Below are 20,020 nucleotides of genomic sequence, written 5' to 3'. Positions count from 1 at the left end.
GACACTCTTGGATCCAGTTTGAAGAGTTATGTCTGTTTGCCAGCAAGGAGACATTAGCGCACTGTGTCCCTTAGTCCAGTTCCTCTAGGGACCTGCGTGGAAGAGGTCAGTTTGTTGCAAAAGCGGGATTTTTATTCGGACAGTGTGGTCACGGGAAGTCCGCTGTTATTCCGTTTCTGGCTGTGCTGGAAGTAGGTTAATGCGATTTATTTTGAAAGTTCCGGAAAAGTTTGTACTGGCCTTTCATTTTGTACCCATGGCTGGGTCCCAACAATAGTAGGGATAGTATGTTCAGGGTGAAGTGTCTTTTTAGCTTTTTATCACAGAAGAGATTTTCCCCCCAAAATTTGTAATTGAGAACCATATATCCTTTTGATTCAACGTCAAGTTATGTGCGTCTTTGTGTTGGCCTGTGATATAAAATCCTACCAAAATACATTGTTGTACAAGAAAGGGGTGAAAAAGAATAAAAAGAGTAATGAAAATCTTTGCTCCACTTGACACCTTGTTACAGGACAAACAGCAAGATACCTTGAGACTGGTCACAGAGGCAGAGGAGATTGTTGGCACCCATAACTCAAGTCCTGCTGCTGAGATTTTTCGTACCCTTGTTGGCACTTTCAAATCTAACATAGAAGACTTCAGGTTCCGGGCCGAACAAAGGCAGAAAGATTTAGTCTTAATGGTGCATGTGTACAGATTTTGTGAACAGGTTTGTAGATTTACATATCTCTGGCAGTTTTACCTTTTGAATGTCTATTTTCTCTCTTTGGCCCACTGTAAAACTTTAAACTTGTTTTTTATTTACAGGCAACAGCCTGCGTCAAAGAATGTAGTAAACTTCTGGAGCAGGTAGAGGAGGGATGTTGCTCTCCTCAGACCATAAACAGACTCCAAATGCACAAGGAGAGAATAACTGGTGACTTTTCAACCCTGCACTTCCAGGCTCTGAGAGCTAAGGCCTCCGCCATGGGAGCAGAGGCATCTGGGATGCTGAAAGCATGGAATGCAGCCTGGGTCCAGAGCCAAGAAGTCAAGCAGCGTCTTGAGGAAATGCAAAAGAAGTTTAAAGTTGTAGATAAGAACCAGGCCCAGCCGACCACAGCTGCAAACCCTCTAGGGAAGCACGGAAAAATGGAGAGGGAGGGGAAAAAGAACGAGCTGGGGGAGGTTCAGAGCTCACAGATTCTACAGCCCAGCTCTCAAGCAGAGGTCGTCAGTGCTGCGAAATGTCAAGCTAAAAACAGCTCTGTAGTATGCTTAAAGTCCAACGTTGAATCTGACTTCAGAATTAAGAAAGAATTACCTCAAACACGATCTAAAAACTCAGAAAATACTCCTGTTTTGCCACAAACTAGTGATTTCTATATAGACAGAAAATGCAAGGCCAAAGAACACTGCAGGGTTGCAGATATGAGCGGGACAGTCTCTGCAAAAAAGGATTTTCCTTTACACCAAACTTTGGGTCGGTCTCTAAGTGAGGGCTCGTATGAGGGGAGCATCTCTGCCTTTTTGCCTCTAAGTCACAAACACTGTCACAGCAGGAAACACTCCCTGGACCAAAATCTGCAGCCCAGCCAAAAGCTGCACATTTTTCATCATATGGTCTTACAGCCAGAGAACCTGATCTGCGAGTCAAAAAGTGAAGGTAATCAAGGAGAGGAAGAAGACGGTACCATCCCCACCCTGAACCCTGAGGATTTAAGAACTTCAGAGACATTACTCACTCCACAAGACAACAATTATGGCAACATTTTGTAAGTAATCCTCCCTTTATCGGTTTCTAGCTAAAGCAGTTAAATGGCAAACAGCACATTTAATCCCCTACAGTTATATTGAATAAATTTGAATAATATTGAAAAGTTCAATTATTTCACAAATTTTATTCACTAATTGAAACCCAATGTTTTAGATTAATGACACGCAGACAAACTGTTTAAGCCTTTATTTCTGTTAATAATGATGATTTTCTGCTTACAAATAATGAAAACACATTAATTATTAGAATATTACATCAGACAAATAAAAAAAAAACATGTCCTCAAATGAGGACATTGCCCGTCAAGCATTGAAAAACTGTTTTCACTATTAAGAATGCTGACTTACAAACATTTTATTAATAAAAGGTTTAGACAATGACCCTAAACTATGTGGCACCAAGTGTATAATTTTCATGCAAAAGATTTAGTTTTTTTGATATTTAGCTCACTTTTCTTACATTTAGCACAATGACAAGTATGACAATACTAAGCAACCCACCCAAACTAGTTGCAAAGTGGACAATAAAGTCAATGTTTTAGAGTGACCATCACCAAGCCCAGTTCTACCAAATACAAAGGTTTAATATTAAGTATTTAAACCTCTGAATCTGAAAAAAAGAAAAGAAGTCTCAAACAATTCTCAGTCTTATTATTCTGGCATTTAGCAAATAGAAATAATTCAGTTTATCCTAACTGACATGAAACAGAAGTTGTTAGGTCTGATAAAATTTCATACAATGTGAAAAAATGTTTTGTGTCTTATACAGTGTATATAAATGTGTGGTTTCACCTGTAGATGTAAAAACAATAGATATATTAACTGAAAACAAAAAGGAATAAAAGGGGTAACTAAGGGAAACAATGCACAATTTGATAAGATCAGCAAATTTACTTTTTTAATTTCCTACTCTTGGAACAGGAAAGTCCAGAAGATCTTGGAGGAGCTATTGTCCACGGAGCGGGAGTATGTGAAAGCTCTAGGTTATGTCCGAGAGCACTACTTTCCCGAGCTGGAGAGAGCAGACGTCCCTCAGGACCTCCGGGGCCAGAGGGGCAGCATTTTTGGGAACTTGGAAAAGCTCCACGACTTTCACCGTCACTATTTCTTGGATGAACTGGAGAGCTGTGTGAAGGAGCCTTTCAGAATGGGGCGCTGCTTTTTACATCATGTGAGCTCCTGAAATGCATTTTCTTCCAGTGTGTGCTGCTAAAATCCCGTTTTTTATGAGCCTAAATTAGATTGTGTACTGTTTATCTGAGCCACTTCTAGTTTGGCAGATTTCAGATTCTGTGTAGAGTCATGATCTACAGTTTTAAACTTAAATCAGGATAATTAATGATAATCATTTCCAATGAAAACCCTTCCAGATGTTTCATAGCAAATGACTGAGGATACATCTGTAGCTTACAAAAATGTCTGTCTTTTTAAAACTTCACTATAGCTGTACTAAAAGGATGGGAAAATGTGTTTGGCTCATGGAAGTGTGACATCTTATTCTTGTCTGTATAGTTTGTATTTTATATTCTGACATAGTTATAAAGATGATGATGATCAATGCTGTATGTTTGTTCTTTTCATTTCAGAGAGAGAGTTTTGCTTTGTATGCCCTTTACAGCAAGAATAAACCCCAGTCTGACCGCCTTCTTACCATTCATGGAAAAACTTTCTTTAAGGTGAGAACCTCTTTTTTGGTCTTTGTTTCACATCAGTCTCCTAATTATGATTTGGTGATTTTCCCTAAGCAGGGAAAACCCTAATATTTCACTTGAAACTGTGCCTCCCGAAAACTTGTTTGCACCTTGAACCTTTTCACATTTTGTCACATTTCAGCCACAGACTTCAGTGCACTTTATTTATATTTTTTTGTGATAATTAAAAACAAAGTAGTGCATGATTTTGAAGTGAAAGGAAAGTTATGCATGGTCTAAATGTTTTTTTTAGAAATACAAATGAGTCAGTACTTCATCAGGACTGGCCCATTCTGATACATGAATATGCTTTGATCTAAACCATTCCACTGTAGCTCTGGCTGGATGTTTAGGGATGTTGTCCTGCTGGAAGGTGAACCTCTGCCACACTCTCAAGTCTTTTGTAGCCTCTGATAGGTGATCTTGTTAGATTGCCCTTTATTTACCTCCTTCAATTTCCCATCAACTCTGACCCGCTGATGAAAAGCATCTCTACAGCATGATACTGCCACTACCATGTTTCATCTGTGGGGTGCGTTCAGGCAGTCTTAGTTCTTCTCTACACATACTGTTTTGCATATAGGCCAAAAAGTTTTTTTTTTTTTTTTTTCCTATTTTAGCCTAGTCTGACCAAAGCACTTTCTTCCATATGTTTGCTTTGTCTCCTACAGGCTTGTGGCAACCTGCAAACAGAACGTCTTATGACTTTCCTTCAACAACAGTTTTCTCTTTTGCACTTTTCTATGAAGGGCAGATTAGTGGAGTCCAACTAGCTTCCCTCTTGGCTTCTTCTATGATTATTGCTCTGCTTGCATATCCTGGCAGTTCAGGTGTACGGCCATGTCTTGATAGGTTTGCAATTGTGCAATGCTCATTCTATTTTTGGTCAATGGATTGAACAGAGCTCTGTAAGATGTTTAAATCATTAGAGAAACATCAGAAGGCAATTATTTGCGATGGACTCCATCTAGGGATATGAGAGTAAAAGGAGCTGAATACAAATGGAGTTTTTCACCAACAGTTTCTGATTGAAGATTTGTATAATTTACTCCCACTATGTGCTAATTTGTGTTGTTGTATCACAGAAAAAGGTAAAAACTATTGAAGTCTGTTGTAACGTGACAAAAAGTAAAAAAGAAAAAGATAAAGGGGTATGTAAACTCATGCAAGGCACTGTATGTAAGTTCAAGCCACTTAAATGATAGGTTTATAAGTTTACTTCACTTTATAAATTTGAACTGACTGATGGACAGAGTTTTCTCTGACTTTTGTTTTCCCAAAACATAATTTAATTGTCAGTAATCTGAACCCAAGAACTTTCATTCACCATCTCATTCCACATCTGTACTCTTAACTGAGTCATGCTCATTCCTTCTAACATTAGCATATGTTTTTTTTTCTGTTTCTTCGTTCAGCAAAAGCAGCTGAAGCTGGGGGATAAAATGGACTTATGGTCCTACTTGCTGAAGCCTGTGCAGCGCATCAGTAAGTACAGTTTGCTGCTGCAGGACATGATGAGGGAGTGCGGACTGGAGCAAACGAGAGAGGTCGCTGAGATCAAGGCAGCTCTGGAAGTCATCCACTTCCAGCTCCGCCACGGCAACAACCTGCTGGCCATGGATGCCATCTGCCAGTGTGATGTAAGCAGGGACTCGATAGATGTTTTAGCTTAGTATCAAGACAATACCAAGTAAGATTAAAGTTTGCTTATGATTTCACTTCACTTTTTTTTTAAATTTATACAGTGAATACAGCAACAATCAGAAACTGTAGAAATCCATGAGGTGTTGGGCAATTTTACTGGACTCAGTGATGTATTGGCAGTAACATAACACACTGACTAAGATGTAGACAGTGACTATTCATAATGTGCAAATTCATCCTTCACTGACTATGTGTAGGTTGTAATCCTGACTGGTATGCGCAGGAATGAATTAAGAAGGAATAACATCGATCTTTCCTGAACATTTCCCTAAAAAAATTTGTGTCGGCCGTGTATTGAAGCTCCATTATCTGATGAGCAACATTTGAAGGAATGGAGCTGGATTCACAGACATTTTGTTATTTCTTAAATAACAAACAGATGGTGTCTGTTAAAGATGATGTGAAACCTCTGTGGCTTTGTGTTCATTTGTGTCATTTTTAACCTTTCAGGAGCAAATGCTTATATTCCTAAAGAAACTGCACAATAAATAAAAATGAAATTTATTTTTGAAAATCTGTTTCCACTGTAAATAACCACGCTTCCTCTTCTGCATCCACAGGTCAATCTGAAAGAACAGGGTCAGCTGATACGCCAGGATGAGTTCTTGGTAACTTTCAGGAAGAAGAAATGTCTCCGTCACATTTTCCTCTTTCAAGACCTCGTTCTCTTCAGCAAGACCAGAAAGACGGACGGGAGAAATGACACATACGTCTATAAACAATCCTTTAAGGTACCCATTTAGTTCAACGTGTGCATTCACACACATACTCCTGCAGCAGAAAAAAAAAAAAAAAAAACACATTTCTACTGTGTCCAAATTTGCAAAACATTTCTATGTTACTCTCATGCTCTCAATTTGAGCAGACAAAATTGGCTAACCTCATCAGGTGCAACTTAAACAACTATTTTATTGTAATGATAATAAGCCTAACAGATGTATAAACAGATGTATAAATAAACTTTAAACAACTATCCTACTATGTGTTATTGTAATGATAATAAGCCTAAAAGATGTATAAACAGATGTATAAATAAACTTTAAACAACTGTCCTACTATGTGTTATTGTAATGATAATAAGCCTAAAAGATGTATAAATAAACTTTAAACAACTAAAAGAAAACTTTTAAACTGACTGGACTGATCCACTCCAGAGTGCAACATTTTGCTTATTTCTTTGTCTTCTACACATAGATAAACACAACTTATATTTCATTAAAGCACCATGTACTGTACGTGTTTGGTGTTCAGCTTACAGAAGTGTTGCTGCATTTGGAACATCAATCTAAAGAAACCATGTTGTCCTTCTGTTGCATGCAGACGTCTGATATCGGCATGACGCAGAACAGTGGTGACAGCGGCTTGTGTTTTGAGATCTGGTTCAGAAAGAGGAAAAGTCAGGACACATACACACTGCAAGCTCGTAGCCGGGAAGTGAAGGAGGCCTGGACCAAAGACCTGGAGCGGATCCTGTGGGAGCAGGCCTTACACAACAGAGGTACAGAGGAAACGCAAAGACAAACACAAGTTGGTCACAATGTGATCCTGTGAGGAACCATGTGGCAATTCATTTAATAACATGCAGTATGCAGTATTAGCCACATTTATGGGAACCCCTGATAAAAATCTATTAAAGCCTTAAATAAATCAGTCTTTTGTTGCAGTAGCATAATATTACACTAAATATTTCTGAAAACATTTTACCATTAATTAAAAACCATTATTAAGTAGGGAGAGGTCCAGTTTTATTAAATGTTTTTTTTTTTAACTAACACAATAGTGGTGCATTTATTGGCACCTTTCTTTCATTACTTTGTAGGTTCAAGGCAACCTATTGATACCTACGGGTAGATTTGTTTTACAGTGGTTCAAAACATACACAGATTCAAAACAAACATGTCAACACACACAGAACTATTCAAATAAATATAACAGTATTCAAAGTGCTCCAAGCTCCATACATCAAATCGTAGCAGGAGACAGACACACTACTCTCCAATTTTGCATTATTTGCTGTTATTTCAGTTTTTAACTTTATGTTCTCCCTCTTTTCTCTTCCAAGAAGTTACACCTGGCCTGATTCTGTGTCTACTTGTGACACCTTTCATTAAGCTGTTGCCAAGCTTCTGCTGGCAACAACTTAATGCTCACCCTCTACCGATGATCCACATAGCCCTGTCTTTCAGTGTTTAACCCTTTCTCTCTCCTAGACATGGCAATACACTGAGCTTTTACTGTGACTAACTCTATGTGCTCTCTTTCAGACTAACCTTGAAAACTGGCTCAGAGTTTATCCGTTCTTTCTTTCTAGGTGAAACGACTAAAGGAGCTACATCCATTAACATTTACTTTTCCTTCCCATAGAAAGGACTCCTGGATCAGTGCTTCTTTGTTCTCTTTGTGTCTCTTCTCTGTTCTCTCAAACCCCCAGTCGGTCGTGGCAGATGGCCGCTCACACTGAGCCTGGTTCTGCTAGAGGTTTCTTCCTGTTAAAAGGGAGTTTTTCTTCTCCACTGTCGCTACATGCATGCTCAGTATGAGGGGTTGCTGCAAAGTCAGAGCCAGTGACTGTCCACTGTCTCTAAATGCTCATCCAGGAGGAGTGAATGCTGCAAGTCACTGACTCGATGCAATCTGCTGGGTTTCCTTAGACAGAAAAACGCTTTATCCAATTTGAAAAAATTACTGAATCCGACTGTACTGTTCAATGGTTAGGATTAATTGGAATGTATGTACCTGACTTTTGTGAAGTGCCTTGAGATGACATGTGCTGTGAATTGGCGCTATATTAATAAAACTGAATTGAATTGAAATAGAATTGAATTGATAGCAAGACTTAAAAATAAGATAAATATGTGAGAAATAAAATCTTTATAAAACCAATGGGTAAAAACCATAAAACTAAAATAATCTAGACTTGAAGCTTAGCTGTTTTTAACACATCTGTTTTTACAGTTAGGGTATAAGAATCTTCTTCCAGGGGGAAAAAGTTGAAACTCCCTGTGAAGTGGATGAAAGTCATCATTTAAAATTGAAATGCCTATCCGCTGTACCTGCCTGCTGTACAGGGATGTGACTGATTGTTGGGTCTCTCTCTTTCTAATCAATCTAGATGAAAGTTTCACAACCTGCTGAAATTAACTCCTCTCTTTCAGAGTTGTGTGACCGAACCATGACACCAAGAAAAAGAATAAAAATGATTGTATAAAAGCACAGAAAAAGGCCAAAGAGGTTCGGTCAATATTAAAATGGCAGTTTCTTCAAACAAAACAGGTGCTGATGTGACTTTTTGCATACTGCCTCACAGTTGGTTTAAAAATTCAATTTGTAATCTGAAATATTGAAATCTGAAATGCACACCCTCAATGGCCTGATCTTTAATTAAAGTGATTTGTGCTTGTGAGGTTTTGTCCTAAAATCAATAATCATATATTTAGTCTTATTAGTATTAAGATAAAGAGAGGACTGCTCACAACATTTTACAGTGAGCCATTACTGTTTTTATTTTCATGGAGCAGACTAACAATGACAGAATCATTAACGTACTTTATGATGAATCTGTTGCTATATCTGCTCTGACAGATGTTTGTATACAGAATAAAAAGTAGAGGTGATAGTACATAGCCTTGGGGTGACCCAGTGGAAGTGCATTTAAAATCTGAGGGATGATTGTTAACTCTCACTTTCTGTGTCCTGTTTGTTAATAAATCTACAGGTCCTTCTCAAAAAATTAGCATATTGTGATAAAGTTCATTATTTTCAATAATGTCATGATGAAAATTTAACATTCATATATTTTAGATTCATTGCACACTAACTGAAATATTTCAGGTCTTTTATTGTCTTAATACGGATGATTTTGGCATACAGCTCATGAAAACCCAAAATTCCTATCTCACAAAATTAGCATATCATTAAAAGGGTCTCTAAACGAGCTATGAACCTAATCATCTGAATCAACGAGTTAACTCTAAACACCTGCAAAAGATTCCTGAGGCCTTTAAAACTCCCAGCATGGTTCATCACTCAAAACCCCAATCATGGGTAAGACTGCCGACCTGACTGCTGTCCAGAAGGCCACTATTGACACCCTCAAGCAAGAGGGTAAGACACAGAAAGACATTTCTGAACGAATAGGCTGTTCCCAGAGTGCTGTATCAAGGCACCTCAGTGGGAAGTCTGTGGGAAGGAAAAAGTGTGGCAGAAAACGCTGCACAACGAGAAGAGGTGACCGGACCCTGAGGAAGATTGTGGAGAAGGGCCGATTCCAGACCTTGGGGGACCTGCGGAAGCAGTGGACTGAGTCTGGAGTAGAAACATCCAGAGCCACTGTGCACAGGCGTGTGCAGGAAATGGGCTACAGGTGCCGCATTCCCCAGACCTGGGCTACAGAGAAGCAGCACAGGACTGTTGCTCAGTCGTCCAAAGTACTTTTTTCGGATGAAAGCAAATTCTGCATGTCATTCGGAAATCAAGGTGCCAGAGTCTGGAGGAAGACTGGGGAGAAGGAAATGCCAAAATGCCAGAAGTCCAGTGTCAAGTACCCACAGTCAGTGATGGTCCGGGGTGCCGTGTCAGCTGCTGGTGTTGGTCCACTGTGTTTTATCAAGGGCAGGGTCAATGCAGCTAGCTATCAGGAGATTATGGAGCACTTCATGCTTCCATCTGCTGAAAAGCTTTATGGAGATGAAGACTTCATTTTTCAGCACGACCTGGCACCTGCTCACAGTGCCAAAACCACTGGTAAATGGTTTACTGACCATGGTATCACTGTGCTCAATTGGCCTGCCAACTCTCCTGACCTGAACCCCATAGAGAATCTGTGGGATATTGTGAAGAGAACGTTGAGAGACTCAAGACCCAACACTCTGGATGAGCTAAAGGCCGCTATCGAAGCATCCTGGGCCTCCATAAGACCTCAGCAGTGCCACAGGCTGATTGCCTCCATGCCACGCCGCATTGAAGCAGTCATTTCTGCAAAAGGATTCCCGACCAAGTATTGAGTGCATAACTGTACATGATTATTTGAAGGTTGACGTTTTTTGTATTAAAAACACTTTTCTTTTATTGGTCGGATGAAATATGCTAATTTTGTGAGATAGGAATTTTGGGTTTTCATGAGCTGTGTGCCAAAATCATCCGTATTAAGACAATAAAGGACCTGAAATATTTCAGTTAATGTGCAATGAATCTAAAATATATGAATATTAAATTTTCATCATTACATTATAGAAAATAATGAACTTTATCACAATATGCTAATTTTTTGAGAAGGACCTGTACAGGTGCTGGTCATAAAATTAGAATATCATAAAAAAAATTATTTATTTCAGTACTTTCATTCAAAAAATGTAACTGGTATATTATATTCTAACAACATTAAACACAGACTGATATATTTCAAATGTTTTTTTCTTTTAATTTTGATGGTTATAACTGACAACTAAGGAAAACCCCAAATTCAGTATCTTAGAAAATCAGAATATTGCTTAAGACCAATACAAAAAAAGGATTTTTAGAAACATTGACCAACTGGAAAGTATGAACATGAAAAGTATGAGCATGTACAGTACTCATTGCTTAGTTGGGGCTCCTTTTGCCTGGATTACTGCAGCAATGCGGCATGGCATGAAGTTGATCAGTCTGCGGCACTGCTTAGGTGTTATGAGAGCCCAGGTTGCTCTGATAGTCACCTTCAGCTCTTCAGAATTGTTGGGTCTGGCATATTCCATCTTCCTCTTCAAAATACTCCATAGATTTTCTATGGGGTTAAGGTCAGGTGAGTTTGCTGGCCAATTAAGAACAGGGATACCATGGTCCTTAAACCAGGTACTGGTAGCTTTGACACTGTGTGCATGTGCCAAGTCCTGTTGGAAAATGAATCTCCACAAAGTTGGTCAGCAGCACAAACCATGAAGTGCTTCAAAACGTCCTGGTAAACGGCTGCGTTGACCTTGGACCTCAGAAAACACAGTGGACCAACACCAGCAGATGAAATGGCACCCCAAACCATCACTGAAATGTTACACATGACCTCAAGCAACATGGATTCTGTGTCTCTTCTCTCCTCCTCCAAACCCTGGGACCTTGATTTCCAAAGGAAATGCAACATTTACATTCATCAGAGAACATAACTTTAGACCACTCAGCAGCAGCCCAGTCCTTTTTGTCTTTAGCTCAGGCAAGACGCTTCTGACGCTGTCTCTTGTTTAGGAGTGGCTTGACACAAGGAATGCGACAGCTGAAACCCATGTCTTGCATACATAGGTGCAACATGGTTCTTGAAGCACTGACTCAAGCTGTTGTCCACTCTTTGTGAATCTCCCCCACATTTTTGAATGCGTTTTGTTTCACAGTCCTCTCCAGGGTATGGTTATCCCTATTGCTTGTACACTTTTTTCTACCACATCTTGAACACAGAGCTCTGTGAATAGTCAGCCTCTTTAGCAATGACCTTTTGTGTGTTTGCCCTCCTTGTACAAGGTGTCAGTGATCTTCTTTTGGACCACTGTCAAATCGGCAGTCTTCCCCATGATTGTGTATCCTACAGAACTAGACTGAGAGACAATTTAAAGGCCTTTGAAGGTGTTTTGAGTTAATTGGCTGATTAGTGTGGCACCAGGTGTCTCAACATTTTATTTTCGTGAGATACTGAATTTCGGGTTTTCATTAGTTGTCAGTTATAATCATCAAAATTAAAAGAAATAAACATTTGAAATATATCAGTCTGTGTGTAATGGATGAATATAATATACAAGTTTCACTTTTTGAATGGAATTACTGAAATAAATTAATTTTGTCATGATATTCTAATTTTATGACCAGCACTTGCAGCACCTGTAGCACCTGCAAATTATTTCTTACTTTAAACTGTTTGTGGAGCCTTTTGTACAACTCATTTCTGCCAATAGGACAGTATGTAGATTTTCAAGTAATCTAAAGCTTTTACTTTATTGTTAGGTTTAAATCTTGTTCAGCTGACATTTAGCTTACCTTTTCAGAGGTCCGCATGCAGGAGAGAGTGTTCTTGGGTATTGGAAACAAGCCCTTCATGGACATCCAGCCCAGTGAAGCAGCTATCAATGACAGGGCCATAAATTATGTTCTGATAGGCAGAGGTAAATATTTGGCTCTTGAGTTTGGATCTTTTTTAATCATAATTTGGGTTTTTATGTTTGGTCATACTACCTCAAACACAAACATTTTTGCCCTTGTCCCTGCAGAAAACAGGGTGCTATCCTCCCTGGGGTCATGCGGTTCACAGAGCAGGCTTCCGGAGGGACGACCAAAATCTGTTGGTTCAGGCAGCAGTTCTTCTTCCTCCTCTTCTTCTGGACGTGGTTCTATGTCCCCTGTTGGATTTATTGGTGGCCCAAAGCGAAGGGTGGTCTCAGGGGGACCTGTGGGATACGTATCGCCCCCTGGAGCTCTGGAAGAGGATGATATGGACCATGATTGTGGAAATCAAAACTTATTATGTGAGTGAAATTTAAAGAAAGCATAGTAACATTCAAAGAAAAAACTAACAAAATATTCAGGAGAACGTAAATAACTCAGTCAGTGTAGAAATGTCTTACCACCAATCGTAAGTAGCTTCACTTATCTCTTGGCGTCAGGATTCATGCCCACTTCCTCTTCAACATCATAGATCTAAGGTCTGGGTGACTTTTTACGGGTTCTAAAACTTGTTTCTCTCAAGCTAGAGGATTTTTCAAACACCAAGGTAAACCAGTACAGTTGATTTACTCCACATGTTCATCCAACTATAGATCTTTTTCTCCTTCCTCTAGTGGACAGCTCTGAGTCGTCGGGAGAGAGTGTGAGTGGTTTGAGCAGTTGCAGTCACAGCTGCCGCTTTGCTGCAGGAGAGGTGGAGGAGAACTCTTCTGTCTGTGCCTCGATCATCACTATGAAAGAAGCTGGGACTGCTCATTCCACTGAAGCTTTGTCCATTTCCCAAAGCCCAAATGCTCTTCAAAGATCTTCAGGAAAAAGCCCATCACCAGTAGCACCCAAGCTGAAGCTCAAACAGCAGCACCAGAGCGAGGATCTGTCTGGCAGCAAGGTGCAATACAGCAGTTACTCTTCAGATGGTTTAAAAGTAGTAGAAATAGAGAATATTAAACTAAGTTTCGTCAGAATTACCATATAATCTAACCTCTTCACATTAAAATATCTTTTTTTTGCTTGTAGTGTGTACAGGTCCTTCTCAAAAAATTTGCATATTGTGATAAAGTTCATTATTTTTCATAATGTCATGATGAAAATTTAACATTCATATATTTTAGATTCATTGCACACTAACTGAAATATTTCAGGTCTTTTATTGTCTTAATACGGAAGATTTTGGCATACAGCTCATGAAAACCCAAAATTCCTATCTCACAAAATTAGCATATCATTAAAAGGGTCTCTAAACGAGCTATGAACCTAATCATCTGAATCAATGAGTTAACTCTAAACACCTGCAAAAGATTCCTGAGGCCTTTAAAACTCCCAGCCTGGTTCATCACTCAAAACCCCAATCATGGGTAAGACTGCCAACCTGAATGCTGTCCAGAAGGCCACTATTGACACCCTCAAGCAAGAGGGTAAGACACAGAAAGACATTTCTGAACGAATAGGCTGTTCCCAGAGTGCTGTATCAAGGCACCTCAGTGGGAAGTCTGTGGGAAGGAAAAAGTGTGGCAGAAAACGCTGCACAACGAGAAGAGGTGACCGGACCCTAAGGAAGATTGTGGAGAAGGGCCGATTCCAGACCTTGGGGGACCTGCGGAAGCAGTGAACTGAGTCTGGAGTAGAAACATCCAGAGCCACCGTGCACAGGCGTGTGCAGGAAATGGGCTACAGGTGCCGCATTCCCCAGGTCAAGCCACTTTTGAACCAGAAACAGCGGCAGAAGCGCCTGACCGGGGCTACAGAGAAGCAGCACTGGACTGTTGCTCAGTGCTCCAAAGTACTTTTTTCGGATGAAAGCAAATTCTGCATGTCATTCGGAAATCAAGGTGCCAGAGTCTGGAGGAAGACTGGGGAGAAGGAAATGCCAAAATGCCAGAAGTCCAGTGTCAAGTACCCACAGTCAGTGATGGTCTGGGGTGCCGTGTCAGCTGCTGGTGTTGGTCCACTGTGTTTTATCAAGGTCAGGGTCAATGCAGCTAGCTATCAGGAGATTGTGGAGCACTTCATGCTTCCATCTGCTGAAAAGCTTTATGGAGATGAAGATTTCATTTTTCAGCACAACCTGGCACCTGCTCACAGTGCCAACACCACTGGTAAATGGTTTACTGACCATGGTATCACTGTGCTCAATTGGCCTGCCAACTCTCCTGACCTGAACCCCATAGAGAATCTGTGGGATATTGTGAAGAGAACGTTGAGAGACTCAAGACCCAACACTCTGGATGAGCTAAAGGCCGCTATCGAAGCATCCTGGGCCTCCATAAGACCTCAGCAGTGCCACAGGCTGATTGCCTCCATGCCACGCCGCATTGAAGCAGTCATTTCTGCTAAAGGATTCCCAACCAAGTATTAAGTGCATAACTTTACATGATTATTTGAAGGTTGACGTTTTTTGTATTAAAAACACTTTTCTTTTATTGGTCGGATGAAATATGCTAATTTTGTGAGATAGGAATTTTGGGTTTTCATGAGCTGTATGCCAAAATCATCCGTATTAAGACAATAAAAGACCTGAAATATTTCAGTTAGTGTGCAATGAATCTAAACTATATGAATGTTAAATTTTCATCATTACATTATGGAAAATAATGAACTTTATCACAATATGCTAATTTTTTGAGAAGGACCTGTATATTCTTATATACACAATATATCAGAGGTTGTAATTTAAATTTGTCACATTCTTATGAATCTTTCAGGCTGAAAGCACAAATGCTGAAAAGTCCACAGAGGTTTGATTTGTGAAAAGTGATTCAGTATAAAGTAAGTAGAGCACCTATCCAAAATACATTTTTTTCTTGAAGCTGCTGTCACTCTGTCTCCTATCTTGCCATTTGTGTTGACTTGTGAAAGAACATGTTACTTAGGTCTGAATGTGAGGAAATTAAGTGTATTTTGTAGTTTCCTTTTCAAGCACCTTTGTTTTGTATAGTGCATGTGCAGGGGTTGGACAATTAAACTGAAACACCTGTCATTTTAGTGTGGGAGGTTTCATGGCTAAATTGGACCAGCCTGGTAGCCATTCTTCATTGATTGCACATTGCACCAGTAAGAGCAGAGTGTGAAGGTTTAATTAGCAGGGTAAGAGCACAGTTTTGCTCAAAATACTGAAATGCACACAACAATATAGGTGACATACCAGAGCTCAAAAGAGGACAAATTGTTGGTGCACGTCTTGCTGGCACATTTGTGACCAAGACAGCAAGTATTTGTGATGTATCAAGAACCATGGTATCCAGGGTAATGTCAGCATACCACCAAGAAGGACGAACCACATCCAACAGGATTAACTGTGGACGCAAGAGGAAGCTGTCTGAAAGGGATGTTCGGGTGCTAACCCGGATTGTATCCAAAAAACATAAAACCACGGCTGCCCAAATCACGGCAGAATTAAATGTGCACCTCAACACTCCTGTTTCCACCAGAACTGTCCGTCCGGAGCTCCACAGGGTCAATATACACGGCCGGGCTGCTATAGCCAAACCTTTGGTCACTCATGCCAATGCCAAACGTTGGTTTCCATGGTGCAAGGAGCGCAAATCTTGGGCTGTGGACAATGTGAAACATGTATTATTCTCTGATGAGTCCACCTTTACTGTTTTCCCCACAACCGGGAAAGTTACGGTGTGGAGAAGCTCCAAAGAAGCGTATCATCCAGACTGTTGCATGCCCAGAGTGAAGCATGGGGGTGGATCAGTGATGGTTTGGGCTGCCATATCATGGCAATCCCTTGGCCCAATACTTGTGCTAGATGGGCGCGTCACTGCCAAGGACTACCGAACCATTCTTGAGGACCATGTGCATCCAATGGTTCAAACATTGTATCCTGAAGGCGGTGCCATGTATCAGGATGACAATGCACCAATACACACAGCAAGACTGGTGAAAGATTGGTTTGATGAACATGAAAGTGAAGTTGAACATCTCCCATGGCCTGCACCGTCACCAGATCTAAATATTATTGAGACACTTTGGGGTGTTTTGGAGGAGCGAGTCAGGAAACGTTTTCCCCCACCAGTATCACGTAGTGACCTGGCCACTATCCTGCAAGAAGAATGGCTTAAAATCCCTCTGACCACTGTGCAGGACTTGTATATGTTATTCCTAAGACGAATTGACGCTGTATTGGCCGTAAAAGGAGGCCCTACACCATACTGATAAATTATTGTTGTCTAAAATCAGGTGTTTCAGTTTCATTGTCCAACTCCTGTACATTGGGATGAAGGGTGTTAAATATGAAATATTTTACTCTTGCCATGAAGTCATTGTTTCGTATTATCAATTCATTGTTATTTATAGAAGGATCAACTGACCCGAGTGGTCAATTAATTATTAGTTAAAGTAATGAAATAGCTGTACAGATGGAATTTGAGTTTGCTGAAGATTAAATTGTGCATCCTACAGTATCAGACGATTATAAAGGTGATTCTGTACTATTATTTATCTAAATAAGCATATCTTGATATTTCACCAAGACGTAATGCTAATATGGACTAGGGTATAAACTGTTATTAGCGCTATGTAAATTTTATGTAAATAACCTTGTTTTCTGTTGCAATTTTGTTGTTTCATTTTTTCTTCAAAGGTTAAAATCAAATTAAAGCTCATCAGCCCTGAAGAAACTGTTTTCATGTGCTTCAGAAGTCGGATCTAGGAAGGACTTTACACCTAGTTGCAAATCGGGAAAACCCTTTGGATCTGCAAATTGTTGTACCTCAGGCTAACTGCTATTAGTATAAAAGCTGACAAATATGTTTTTCTCTGTATTTTATTCATTCAAGCACTAAAGGAACACATTTAAATATAGATTTTGGACTGTACTACATATCAGTTGATTTAATGTGATACAATTTATTACTGCAGCTTTTATTGTGTTTTAGAAATGTTGCAGCCATTTTGGATTTTCAGCTCGGGTTGGTGAGGAACCTCAAAGTGTTTGAGTTCAACTTCAGGGGGCGGTCCAGTTGACTTTTTGTGCAGGGAGCCTGGAAATTCTGACTTTGTGGTCCAAGCCATTGTTTCGATCTGTTTCTATAGTCTGTTACCAGTTTGTAAATAGTTTTTTGTTTTTTTATAAAAATGTTTTTTTATAACAACACTAAAATAATCACTTAGAAATGTGTCTAAATTGATCTGTATGATAAATATAAGAGATAAATTTGATCTTGAAATACATACATTGTATTGCTTGTGATTATCTATATGATTTCTGGTTGTTGTAATCAGATTTTTTTAGATATACACATAAAAGTCAGGTTATCATAATGTGGTGCTGCAGTTAACTGCACAATGGCTTGAACACAAGTAATAAAAATGTGTACATGTTATAAATCATTTGGCATAAATACAATAACAAGATATTTAACATTTCATAATTGCAAAAGATGTTTTCATTTGAAAGTATTTCTTTTCATTTTCAGCTACTTATAAACTGCATTACCGATAGGTAGTAAATAATGACAAAGCTGTTGGCTTTTTGTATCCCAAAAAATATTCACACAATGTTGATTGTTTTTACATTTCAGTGTTCTGTAATAAAAATAAAACTTTTTTCTCAGCTGGACTGAGACTTTCTTTCCAGTTTCAATGTGATAGATAACTAGTGCAGTCAGCTTGTGAAGTCATATGGTGGATCAAAGTTCACCTACTGTGGCTCTCACTGTGGTCCACAGGAGTCCCAAAGCCTTAGAAATTATATTGTTACCCTTTCAAGACTGATAGAATTTCCTCTAATGAGGGGATGGCATGATTGTTTTCAAAATCTTTTAACCTCCTTCATGTTGTCACACGTTTTATTTAAGTGATTTCCTGATTCTACAATCTGGGTACCAAAACCAAAGCAAAAAATATTGGTTAATTACAATTAATTCATGATTTAATATTATGGAAAGTTCGATTTTTTTTATGCCTAAATTGGTGTGGAAAGATTTTTCACCTTCAAAAATAAAAACCTTATTTTAAGTGTATTTTTTTTATTTATCCAGGTTATTTTTGTCTAATACTTTGTCTAAGCTTTTAAGTGTGACAAACAATTAAAAAAGAAGATTTCTATACCTAGGTAAATATTTTTGCATCACCGTATCATAATAGGTTCAAGATATTAAGTAAAGTGCTTTAAGTTTCACATGCTGTTACATATAGTTTTGAGACTCTTATAAGTAAAAGGAGAAATAGTTGTGAGTGTCCCTATTCTGATGACAGACCTGACACATAAAGGCTTCATTTGGGACTGACAAACAACACTTGGTTAAAAAGGTATTTGATGCCTTTTAAATGGCTTGTGTGGAAGAATTTTAGATACTGGCAAAAACAAAATAAAATCTTAACAGTGACAGACAAGATGCAAATGATTTCTAAGCACTCTGAGAATAATGCAAATGGCTAACCATTAGACACTAATGACATTAAAGATACAATGTAAATTTATGAAACATTTATTCTATTTGTAAAAAAACACAACAAGGGAGCATCTTCCTTTGCCATTTTTTGGAAATAAGATCGCCTTAGAATTAGACAAGCATAACAACCACAATCTATAGGGAAGTAAAACCTGGACTGGAATTGTCTATACTGATTGCAGAATTTTCTTTAAACACGGTTTGTGATTTGTGAAACTGTTTCTCTATTTTGGTTTTACAACGGATGTGTAAACGTTTACATATCGATGTTTATTAAAGAGTTTGGGTTTGGCATCGAGGCTTCAACCTCATCACTCAATGTCCAGGTTGCCCACAGCAAGGCATGACCTTCCTCGTGATCCTGGAAGCTTGCTAGCTTGTATAGACTGGCCATATTTGTCAGGTTTGTTTGATAAGTTCAGCTCTGTGTGTGGAAGATCATGTATGAAGCAGCGGTACAGCTCAAGCTGACTGAGTCAACTAAATCATATCACTTAGGCAATTACGCTATGAGGCTAATTAAATATATTCTAAATCTTGTCTTGTGTGCTGAATGTATCGTTACACCCAAAACAATAAAAACTTTATCATAAATGTCTGAGGAAGTCTGTTTTCAGTGCTTTGCAAAAATATTCAAACCCCTTCCACTTTTCCACGTTTTGTCAGATTAGAACCACAAATTTATGTAAATGTTGTTTATTATTTGATGTGATAGAACAACACAAAACAATTAATTATTAAATCAAAGTAAAATCATGCATGGATGTCCAATATGTTTTACAAACAGAAATATGAAATGAATGAGTGACTCACAATTGTGCACTGCAATTATGCATTGGGATTGTTTACAGAAAATCCCAATAAAATACATTGTCCATGTGATATGAATACTTCTGGATCTAACTGTAAATGTGCATATTTCCAAATTCTCTCGATATTATTTTCCAGTGTGTAATTTTTATATGCAATCTAAATTGTACAAGTTACAGAAAAAACAAAATCAAAGTCCTCACTGTGTTGTTTTTGTCTGAACGTTGGTCTTGCTCTCACTTTTTAACATTTAACATAATGGTCAACTTTGGAGCCAATAACTTTACACAGAGAGCAAAACATATACTTTAGGTTTGATTTATATGGCAAAGACAAATGATGCACAATCATCAGAAGAAACAGTTTTAGCTTATTGAACTTTTGATTCTATGTACAGCTGCACATTTTCGTTGTAATGCAAAAGATTTTGTGAGCTCTACATGTAACTTGAAAGAGCTAAACTATATTTTGATCAATTGT

At 38.8% G+C, this 20,020-nt stretch overlaps 1 protein-coding gene and 1 long non-coding RNA gene across 2 annotated transcripts in view; one reads left to right on the top strand and one right to left on the bottom strand.

Annotated features, from left to right (window-relative positions):
- The window catches only part of LOC124856901, a 62,566-nt gene extending 44,677 nt beyond the window's left edge, over positions 1 to 17,889 (top strand). The window contains exons 13-24 of the mRNA XM_047347852.1: positions 515 to 712; positions 811 to 1,757; positions 2,680 to 2,929; positions 3,345 to 3,434; positions 4,865 to 5,089; positions 5,714 to 5,884; positions 6,474 to 6,651; positions 12,155 to 12,271; positions 12,377 to 12,631; positions 12,944 to 13,218; positions 15,032 to 15,095; positions 16,918 to 17,889. Of these exons, the coding sequence (XP_047203808.1) occupies positions 515 to 712; positions 811 to 1,757; positions 2,680 to 2,929; positions 3,345 to 3,434; positions 4,865 to 5,089; positions 5,714 to 5,884; positions 6,474 to 6,651; positions 12,155 to 12,271; positions 12,377 to 12,631; positions 12,944 to 13,218; positions 15,032 to 15,070 (2,745 nt within the window). The 3' untranslated portion in view covers positions 15,071 to 15,095; positions 16,918 to 17,889. The remainder of the gene's footprint in view (positions 1 to 514; positions 713 to 810; positions 1,758 to 2,679; positions 2,930 to 3,344; positions 3,435 to 4,864; positions 5,090 to 5,713; positions 5,885 to 6,473; positions 6,652 to 12,154; positions 12,272 to 12,376; positions 12,632 to 12,943; positions 13,219 to 15,031; positions 15,096 to 16,917) is intronic.
- On the bottom strand, positions 5,788 to 12,937 carry LOC124856902. The gene is made up of 5 exons (XR_007035446.1): positions 12,731 to 12,937; positions 12,342 to 12,582; positions 12,147 to 12,229; positions 6,410 to 6,529; positions 5,788 to 5,924 (listed from the first exon to the last, which is right to left on the bottom strand). It is a non-coding gene; the product is annotated as an uncharacterized LOC124856902 (long non-coding RNA).
- Positions 17,890 to 20,020: the final 2,131 nt, after the last annotated feature.

This window comes from Girardinichthys multiradiatus, chromosome 20, assembly GCF_021462225.1.
Source record: "Girardinichthys multiradiatus isolate DD_20200921_A chromosome 20, DD_fGirMul_XY1, whole genome shotgun sequence".
Classification (NCBI taxonomy): Eukaryota; Metazoa; Chordata; class Actinopteri; order Cyprinodontiformes; family Goodeidae; genus Girardinichthys; species Girardinichthys multiradiatus.
The sequence above is the reverse complement of the archived record's forward strand: the minus strand, read 5'-3'. Positions and strand labels throughout refer to the sequence as shown.